The sequence below is a fragment of the Sorex fumeus genome, unplaced genomic scaffold (genome assembly GCF_029834395.1).
Source record: "Sorex fumeus unplaced genomic scaffold, SorFum_2.1 ptg000122l, whole genome shotgun sequence".
NCBI lineage: Eukaryota > Metazoa > Chordata > Mammalia > Eulipotyphla > Soricidae > Sorex > Sorex fumeus.
The window spans coordinates 49,957,195-49,966,202 of NW_026606179.1; the positions used below are offsets into that span (position 1 = coordinate 49,957,195).

The 9,008-nt window shown below is 59.3% G+C and overlaps 2 protein-coding genes across 2 annotated transcripts; both read right to left on the minus strand.

Moving 5' to 3' along the window:
- Nucleotides 1-1,626: 1,626 nt before the first annotated feature.
- PSMB10 (proteasome 20S subunit beta 10) lies at nucleotides 1,627-3,976 on the minus strand. Its single transcript, XM_056136715.1, has 8 exons — nucleotides 3,826-3,976; nucleotides 3,532-3,619; nucleotides 3,344-3,441; nucleotides 3,092-3,232; nucleotides 2,793-2,908; nucleotides 2,642-2,700; nucleotides 1,897-2,048; nucleotides 1,627-1,790 (listed from the first exon to the last, which is right to left on the minus strand). Exons 1-8 carry the CDS (start codon nucleotides 3,879-3,881, stop codon nucleotides 1,679-1,681), a joined length of 822 nt encoding a protein of 273 aa, XP_055992690.1. The 5' UTR covers nucleotides 3,882-3,976; the 3' UTR covers nucleotides 1,627-1,678.
- A 2,105-nt stretch (nucleotides 3,977-6,081) lies between these two features.
- On the minus strand, nucleotides 6,082-8,880 carry LCAT (lecithin-cholesterol acyltransferase). The gene is made up of 6 exons (XM_056136354.1): nucleotides 8,709-8,880; nucleotides 7,985-8,141; nucleotides 7,799-7,914; nucleotides 7,610-7,705; nucleotides 7,297-7,521; nucleotides 6,082-6,663 (listed from the first exon to the last, which is right to left on the minus strand). The coding sequence occupies exons 1-6, from the start codon at nucleotides 8,860-8,862 to the stop codon at nucleotides 6,089-6,091; spliced, it is 1,323 nt and encodes a 440-aa protein (XP_055992329.1). The 5' UTR covers nucleotides 8,863-8,880; the 3' UTR covers nucleotides 6,082-6,088.
- Nucleotides 8,881-9,008: the final 128 nt, after the last annotated feature.

Here is a 9,008-nt window from a genome sequence, read left to right on the forward strand (position 1 = left end):
CCGGACTTCAGGACTCCTGCGGGCAGGGCCGCCAGTATACAGCTGGTCCGTTACTGAGTACCGGGCTGAACTGGAACTTGGGAAGAGAAGGAAGACAGGCCTGGCTGTGAAGTTGCAGTCGGTAAGTTGTCTGGCCTCCTGGCCATGTGAGTGTGATGGCTCCAGCGGACTCTGAACACATCAGTCAAAACAAGATGAGGGGCCCGAGTACAGCGGGAAGGGTACTTAGTTTGCATGTCGTCAACCTGGATTCTAACCCTGGGACCCCATGTGGTCCCCTGAGCACCACCAGGAGTGATCCCTGAGTACAGGGTCAGGAGTAAGTCCTGAGCACTGCCAGGTGTGGTCCAAAAAAGTCAAACAGGCAAAATCATGAGTTCTTTTTTTTTTTTTTGCTTTTTGGGTTACACCCAGCGATGCACAGCCCTACCCGCTGTGCTGTCTCTCCAGCCCCAAAATCATGAGTTCTTAATAGGCTGATCGGGTAAGTGTGACAAAATATAACAAAACATGATAGGCCAGAGAGATAGTTCAGTGGGTAGGGCACTTGTCTTGCATAAGACTGACCTAGGTTCGATCTCCAGCATTCCCATATGGTTTCCCAAGCACCACCAGGAGTGATCCATGAGTGCAGAGCCAGGAGTAACCATTGAGCACCAGAGTTGGTAGATAGAAGGGAATATTCTTTTCAGCTTTTGATGCTTCATAATAAAAGGCTAGAGGGCAGGGGTTGCATAGTACAGCAGGGAGGGCATTTGCCTTGCACGCAGCAGACTGGGGTTCGATTCCCAGCATGACGTGGTCCCCCAAGCATTGTCAGGAGTAATTCTTGAGTGCAGAGCCAGGAGTAACCCCTGAACATCGCTGGGTGGGCCCCAAAAAGCAAAAAAAAAAAGAGGGGCTGTGGGTTTTCTGGATAACCTGGAGATTCTCCCTGAAATTCTGAAACTCCAGTGGGCCTCAGCACCCAGCACCTGGGTCTGGCACTCATCGGGTGCTCCACAAAGACTTGGGGGAATCAACATATGTTGTTTTCCTCACATGAACCATGCATGTGCCTTGCCAAGCCAGAGAACTCAGTCTCCAGGGCCAACAGCCCAGTGCCATTTAGTTCCACTAGCTAAGGCCTTGCAGGGGTGAAGAGTTCTAGGGAGAACTCCCCAGAGCAGCTCTTTAGCCTTCGGGGAATGCAGGGGAGGCTTGACCAACAGGTATGGGCTTTATCCTGGGCCAGTGAGCCAGGTGAAACTGTACCAGGAGGGGGCTAGTCCCAGGATCTTTCAGGGCACTAGGGGGCAAAAGTGAAGCACAGAGGCCAGTGAGATAGTATAGCTTTGACAGTCCCAAAGCACAATCAGGCTCACTCCTGAGCACCACTAAGTGTAACCCTAATCCCCCTCCAAAAAAGAAAAAAAAGCAAAGCATGGGATAGGGAGATCCTTTATGATGTGGAGATTCAGGAAGGGGCTTTACTATGAGCCACGGTGCGCGCCAACTCTGAAGAGCTGGACACCTTGTACCTAACACTGCAGCCCGCAGCGTGGCCCCTCCAGGAATCCCTTAGACACAGAGCCCTGTTGCCGCTCACCCTGCTCCGTCCACAAACAACACAGTCATCTGCTTTGTTTTATTTTCTGGGTTTATTCCCCTCGGTCCGAGCTCTGAACCTTCGTCTTCCTCACTCCACCTCCATGGCCTGCACAGTTTCCTCCAGAAGCTCCAGGGTCAGCGGCTTCACGGTCTCGGATAGGATGGCCGTGGTGCCAGGGGCAAAGCGGTACTTGGGGGCCCTGGGAGGGGGGAGGGACAATCTCAACAGGGGCTCATCATGTGGCCGGAAGACCCTGAGCTACTACTGCATCCTCCCCTAGGGCTCCCCGTCTCCCTTGCTCCCACCTTTCTATAGGCTTCGTAGGTGAGCTCAGTGCTCTCAGCATCTTGGCCCCGGTCTTGGTGATCACACATATGTCCACGTTGCCCCCAGAGCCCAGGTCACCCAGGATTCCTGCAGTGATGGCTTCTACCAGCAGCTCCTGTGCGGCCTCCAACTGTGGCGAGATATGTGTGAGGCTGCTGGAATCTTGGGGTGTCACCCTGGGGTTACAGTCTGGGGATTTAATCTTATTTATTTATTTATTATTGCAGTGGTGAGGATCAAATCCAGGACATCCCACATGCAAAACGAATGCTCTACCACTGAGTCACATGGCTAGGCCTGACTTTGTTCACCTTGAAGCTTGCCCCTATCCCCATTTCCTGGCCCCTCTCTCCAGAGCCCCTCTGAGTCATCTACCTCCATCTTCTCAAATTTCTCTGTGTTGCTTTCACTGGTGCTGCTCCCTGTGACCTGTTCATCCACGCAGAGGGCCCAGGTCCTGTCCCCCAGTGCACCAACTTGCTGCCTTTTTTTCAGGGCTAGGCATCTAAGAAGCAGCACACACCATCCACATCCTGGCGCCACCTGGCATTCGCTCCCCCTCCCCCGGGGCTTTGGTGTGCTGGAATAGCCTTTCTTCCTCCTCAGTCTTTACTCAGCTGTCACGTCCTCTCACCTTCAGCCTATACTAAGTTGTGCCCATCCCCAGTTCCCTGGTCCACTTCCCACCAATGACCACCTATCGGAGGGGCAGGTATTGCGCACCGACATGTCTGGCTGGAATCGGTCCTCCAGCACCGCCACTGCGGCGTCCTGGCCTGAGCCTGCAAACAGGACGAATATGTGAAATCAGGCCAACAATGTGAGTGAAGCCAGGGTCGCGGGGCTTCATGGGGAAGTGACGGGAAGTGCTCACCCAGGGCCGTGAAAGGCAATCGGCCATAGGACCCGTGTGGGTACACATCGTAGAGTTGCGGACCCGTCAAGTCGACACCGCCCACGATCAGCGAAGCGCCCACGTGGCCCCGGTACCTGTGGCACAGTGGGCGTGGTCAGAGGCCGGCTCCGAGCCCCAGGCTCCGCCCCCCGGCGGGTCGCGGCCCAGAGGCCCGCCCTTTCGGGTCTCGCGGGACATCTCGGCCCCGCCCTTCCCGCTCCACTTCCTCAGCCCCGCCCCCCGGAAAGCCCCGGCACGTGTCGGCCCCGCCCCAGCACCGGTAGAGCTTCTGGCGTAGGATTCGGGTCACCGTGGCCACGCGGGGCTCGCGGCCCGTGGACAGGGCGTGGAGCTCCATGTTGGACGCCGCCATGCGCGTGGTCATCTCGGTGTCCGCCGCTACTCCCGCCCCACAGCAGCTGCGGGCCGAGGGAGAGAGGGTCGGCGTGGGCGGGCCAGCTGCGTGCGCGTGGGAGGGGGCCTGGCGGAGGGTTCTCGGGCCGGCCGGGGCTGGGGGGCGGGGTTCTCACTAGATTTTGGGGGCGATGAAGTGGATCTTCTCGCAGTTCTTGTCCACCACGACCGAGTCGTCAGTGGCCCGCGTGTCGGCTCCCAGGAGGACCCCGTCCTGGGTAGGTGGACGGGCCGCTGGCTTAGCAGCCGCTCGGCCCCGCGAGCGCCCCCCCGCCCCCCGCCCAGGCCCCAACCCCCTGCTCACTCGGAACACGATGCCCGCGATGGTGGTCCCAGTCTTGCGTGCGTGGGGGACCCGGAGACCCGGAAGCACGCGTTCCAAGGTGGAGTTTCTGGAAACGGAGGGGAGTTTTCCCAGGTTCGGATCTTAGCGTCTGAGACCCTCCCATCTGTACCTCAGTTCAGTGCACAGATTTACCCCCGCCCCCGCCCCGGGTCGCTCCGTAGACGCCCCGCGCCCCCACTGGAACAAAGGCCCGGGCGCGCCCGCTCCCCGCAGCGCTCCCTGCTACTCGGCGAGTTGCCCCAACCCCCGCACCTCTGGCAGTTCTCGAAGGAGAAGCCCCCTCGGGGCTCCTGCGCCAGCTTCAGCATCTCGGGGGCGCGGGCGGGCGCCGCAGGCGTTGGCGGTCGTAGCTCCGAGGAGAAAGGCGGCCGCCTAGTCCTCGCTGGGGCTCGGCGTGGGTCACTTCCCCCTTTCGATTTCACCTTTATGGACTCTGGCACTTCTCTGCGTCTTCTGTCTTCTTTCGCTTTCACCTTCACATCTCTTAAGTGGCCTACTCCGCTCTCCTTCCTGCTACCCCAGATGCCGATCTGAAGAGGGACTTAAATCCCCCACTGGCTGCACATTCTTTTTTTTGGGGGGGGGATCACACCCAGCAATGCACAGGGGGTCACTCCTGGCACATGCACTCAGGAACCACTCTTGGCCATGCTCGGGAGACCATATGGAATGGTGGGAATCGAACCCAGGTCGGGCCGCATGCAAGGCCTACCCTATGTCCTACCTCCTATGCTGTCACTCCAGCCCCTGGCTGCACATTCTTAACTGACCCCTGTGTAGCAGGCATGGCTGCCTTGTCTCGGTCAAGGGCTGGTGAGATGGTACAGTGGATAGGGTGCCTTCCTTGCATGCAGCAGCCCGTTTGATCCCCAGCATCCCCATATGGTCCACGGAGACCTACCAGGAGTGATCTCTAAGAGCTCTGAGCATAGCTGGGTGTGGCCCTCCCCAAAACAACCTCTTGGTCACCCTCTTCCCAATTCCCCCTCTCCTGCCTTTACCTCCTTCCTCCCCGAGCCCTCCTGAAGCCTTCCTTCCATCTTGCATATTTCAGGAGCTATTTTTGGCGTTTTTTTTTGGGCCACACCCAACAGTGCTCAAGGCATGTTCCAGGCTCTGAACTCAGGGCAAACACTTCCGGCAGGCCTCATGGGACCAAAGGGGGTGCTGGGGATCGAACCTGGGTTGGCTGCATGCGAGGCCAGTGCTCTACCTGCTATACAGTGGCTCTGGCCCCTCAGAGGCTTTCTTGCCTTTCAATACCACTGGGAAATGATTTGTTCCCACTTTCTCCTAACTACTGCTTTTTCGATTTGTGTCTCGGCCACACCCTGCAGTTCTCATGGGCTACTCCTGGCTCCATATGGGGGTGGGGGGCTGTTCCCTACCGTGCCTGGGATTGAGTCTGGGCCTCCTGCTTGGAAAGCACTTCCTGTCTCCCTGGCCTGCACCCTCCCCCAGACCTAATCTACAGCTTAAATCCCAGTGTCCTATCTCACCTGGCTCCTGCCTGTATCTTGCAGCACCTCCCCCACACTTCTCTGTAGCAGAGAGTGGACACTTTCTGGGTTGGAAAGCTGGTCACAGCTGCACTCTGCCCTTAGGCGGGTGGGATACAGGACCACCCACTCAGGTCTTGTTACTGTTGCTTCAACTGCCTCCCCCAGACCCACTTAGCTCCACTAATAAATAAATATATCTTCTCTTGGGGGGGGCTGTTACACCCAGTGGTACTCAGCTGTACTATTTCCCAGGCCCTCCAAGTAAACTTTACACTTAAAAAGTAAATTTTTTAAGAGCGAGAGTGATAGAGCAACAGCTAAGGTGCTTGTCTTACATGTGGCCAACCCAGATTCAGATTCGATCCCCAGCACCCCATATGGTCCCTGAGCACCGCCAGGAGTGGTTCTTGAGTGCAGAGCTGGGAGTAACCCCTGAGCACCTCCAAGGGTGATCCAAAAACCTAAACAAAACAATCACTTAACTTCCCGTTAGTCGTCGATTTGCTCGAGCGGGAGCCAGTAACGTCTCCATTTGTCCCTGTCGCGTGCTAGTGTAGCCCAATGGCATCTGTTCGCATCTGAGAAGGATGAGAAACAAAACAAAGACCCCAAAAGTAAACTTTTTTTTTTTTTTGCTTTTTGGGTCACACCTGGTTCATGCACTCAGGTATTACTCCTGGCGGTGCTCGGGGGACCATATGGGATGCTGGGAATCGAACCCGGGTTGGCCGCGTGCAAGGCAAACACCTTACCCGCTATGCTATCGGTCCAGCCCCCTCAAAAGTAAACTTTTTAAGATGAAATTAACTAGTGGCTGTCACTCAGTCCTGTGCATGCTAGTGCATGCACACACACACACAGACACACACACACACACCCTTGGCGTATATTCCGTCATGCACATGCACACCCTGTGCTCCAGTCCACACCCTCCACCCCACTCCCCTTGCTGCGTGCAGCTGCTGTAGTCTCCAAGCCCGAAGCGCACAGCAGTCAGTTTCAGAGACTTGTCTTTATTCAGGGGGTGGGGGCCCGGGGCTGGCAGTGGGGGGCACCGGGGTGCTGTTTCGGTAGGCCCCCAGCAGGATGGCGTTGATGTGCTCCAGCGTCTGGTTGCTGAAGACCATGTTGAGGTGCTGGAGGTTGTGCAGAGGCAGCAGGTGCACGGGCTGCGCCTGGCGGTGCTGCCAGCCGGCACAGAGCTCCATGCTGCGCGTGGCCACCGTGTCGTCCCCATCCTCATAGAGGACATCCACAGGGTCCTCGTAGGGGAAGCCGTGGTCATAGATGTAGGTGCGGGGCGTGGGCCGGCCCACTCCGTACAGACAGTAGACTTCCACGCCAGGCGCGGGCAGCCCTGCCAACAGGTCGCGGGACTGGAGCCACATGTACCAGCCCTCCTCAAAGTGCAGGTCTGCAAAGAAGCGCTGGTAGTCGCGCCTCGTGTAGTTGAAGTGGGGCGTGGAAATGAACACGTGATCCTCGGGCCACGCCATGCTGGAGGGAAACATCCAGGGGGAGGTCGTTGTCATGCGCTGCTGCTCTTTCAGCTTGATGCTGGACATGATCGGGATGCCCTGGTTGTCGCCTGGGGACAAGGAGCACGGTGGGGCAGAAGCCCGTCCTGCCGGCCCGGCACCACCCGCCCTCAGCCACCCCCAGCTGCACACTTGGTTTGTCCTTCCCTGACCCACCCCCACAATTCCAAGCCTGGGACTACAGCAGGCCGAGCTCTCGGGCAGCTGGGGGTGAGGGGCTTGTGGGGTGCTGTGCTGCATGGGGATCAGAGCCATGTTCTGAGGATGAAACAGCTCGTGTGTGATGGGGGCGCCGACTGAGGAAGGTCACCTCTGGCCATGCGCAGCATACAGCAGGTACTCTGTATGCTGCAGAGTACCCACTCCTCTGGGAAGGACAGGAGGGGCCTCAGGGACCAGGCCTGGCTTTGGCAGCTCCCTCAGGAAGGGGCTGTTGGGAGCAGAAGGTAGCTGCACGCTGCAACAAAACTGGGGCAGTGAGTCAGACTGCGGGGCTCATTTCCGCCCTACTTGCGCTCTGTCATCACGAGCTGCTCTGATAACCCAGACCAGGCTCATTGCTCCTGGGGAGGCCAAAATCCTGGCCTCTGGGAACTGACACCCTCAGCGAGGCCCTGCCGGCAGAAGCGAGAGGCCAGGAAGCTCCCCCTGCTCACAGGATGAAGGTGACCAGAGGCTCTTACCTGAGGCCAAGACCAGCATAGGCTTGATGGAGCCGCCCCAGGGGGCCCCCAGAGAAATGAAGCCATCAATGAAGCGGTCCTTCCAGGACTGGGGCTGGCGCAGCAGGAAGTAGAGCACATGCAGGCAGCCCAGGCTATGCCCGATGAGGAAGACGGGTTTCCCGTAGGCCGCGTACATCTCCTCCACTAGCCCGGCCAGCTTGTGGTAGTACTCTTCCTGCTGGCCTGGCGGGCGAGCGAACGGGAGAGTCAGGGCATGTGGGGTCCGGGGCACCTAGCCCACTCTCAGCCCGCCTGCCCACCAGGCACTCACTGGGCTCCAGCCGCCAGTCATAGGGGGCGGCCCGCACCGTCTCGTCCCGCACGTACCCGTTGTTGACCAGATTCTGCACCAGGGTGTGCATGTAACCTGCAGGGAAGGGGCAGTGTCAGGGGTTCTGGCCTGGGGGGAGGGGCACCCAGCCTGGAGGCCCACCCGCTCCCTGCCAGGGAGGACACACACCTGCCAGCTTGTTGCTGTCCAGGTACTCGACAGAATAGGTCTTGCCAAAGCCAGGGACGCGGATCTGCACGCCGGGGGCATTGGACAGGCGCCCTGAGGTGCGGTTGAAGATGACCCTGGGGATGGGGGGCCGCTTAGCAGGCGCAGGCGTGGGGCAGGGCTGGGGGTCCCGGAGAAAGTCCCTACCTGGTGTTGTCGATCCAGCAGTCTACCCCCAGGGGCAGGAACATGTTGAGATCCAGCCAGATGGTGAAGAAGTCCTCTGTCTTGCGGTAGCACATCCAGTTGACCACGTCTGGCTTATCCAGCTTGGCTTCCAGCTGATTCCCCAGGCAGCCAGGCACTGCGGGTACTGGCCTTCACTCTGGACTCTTCCAACTCCCCTGGTCCCCACCGGCCTCCCCAACCTGGACATGGCTGTCACCCACCCAGCTCCCCCACACCCGACCTCCAGACCCTCCTGCATCCAGACCCCTCCAGCTGGGCACGGAAGTGCAGGGGCCAAGGCTGCTGTCCCCTCCCCCGGCAAGCAAACATGTCCCCTGGCTCTCGGTGACTGCCAAAGTCCAAGGTGAGAACAAACAGGGCTTTAAGGTTTTTTTTTTTTTGTAGGTGGGGGGCTGTGCACAGGAGCAGGGGGCAGGACTTCTTGGGTCTCTCCTGCCGTGGTGGGGCGGGGGCTCGGTTCATGATCCGGTGACTCCAGCTGGCCACAGCCTGTGGCTCCCTGGCCACCACCCCCCCAACTTCAGAAGCAGAGAAGCAACTGCGAGCCCCGGAGGGTGCTGGGGAAGGGCTGATTCTCGGCAGGCGACACGCTGGTGGCCCCTCTCAACACTGAGGAAGGGTAAAGGTGGGAGCCGCCCCCAGGGTCTGGCCTGGTGCTTTGGGGGGCCTGGCGGGGGCTTACCGAGGATGACGGGCCGTGTGTGGTTACTGAGCTCCGCCTTGGGCGTGGTGTGCGGGGGGAAGAGCACATTGAGGAGCCAGAAGGGGGTGACCGGGGGGAGCAGCAGCCCCAGCAGCAGTAGCCCCCACTGCCGCGGGGAGCCGGGCCGCCCCATTCCTGCCCTGGGGCCTGATATCCGACGACACAGGGACCTGGGCTGGCCTTATCTGTGCGGGGCTGGGAGGGGCCTGGGAGCTGGTGGGAGGGGTAGCCCGCCAATGGGGGTGGCCAGATTGCCGGGAAGGGCATAGCTTCAGAGAG

Bases quoted from the DNA above. Each gene is read 5' to 3' on its own strand.
- PSMB10 (XM_056136715.1), bottom strand. From the start codon at position 3,881: ATGCTGAAGCTGGCGCAGGAGCCCCGAGGGGGCTTCTCCTTCGAGAAC. The intron at 3,620-3,825 runs GTGCGGGGGTTG...CTCCGTTTCCAG, and splicing joins TCCTTCGAGAACTGCCAGAG to AAACTCCACCTTGGAACGCG. The intron at 2,049-2,641 runs GTGCGCAATACC...ATCTCGCCACAG, and splicing joins GATTCCAGCCAGACATGTCG to TTGGAGGCCGCACAGGAGCT.
- LCAT (XM_056136354.1), bottom strand. From the start codon at position 8,862: ATGGGGCGGCCCGGCTCCCCGCGGCAGTGGGGGCTACTGCTGCTGGGG. The intron at 8,142-8,708 runs GTAAGCCCCCGC...CAGTACCCGCAG, and splicing joins CACACGGCCCGTCATCCTCG to TGCCTGGCTGCCTGGGGAAT. The intron at 7,522-7,609 runs GTGAGTGCCTGG...CTCGCCCGCCAG, and splicing joins TGACTGGCGGCTGGAGCCCA to GCCAGCAGGAAGAGTACTAC.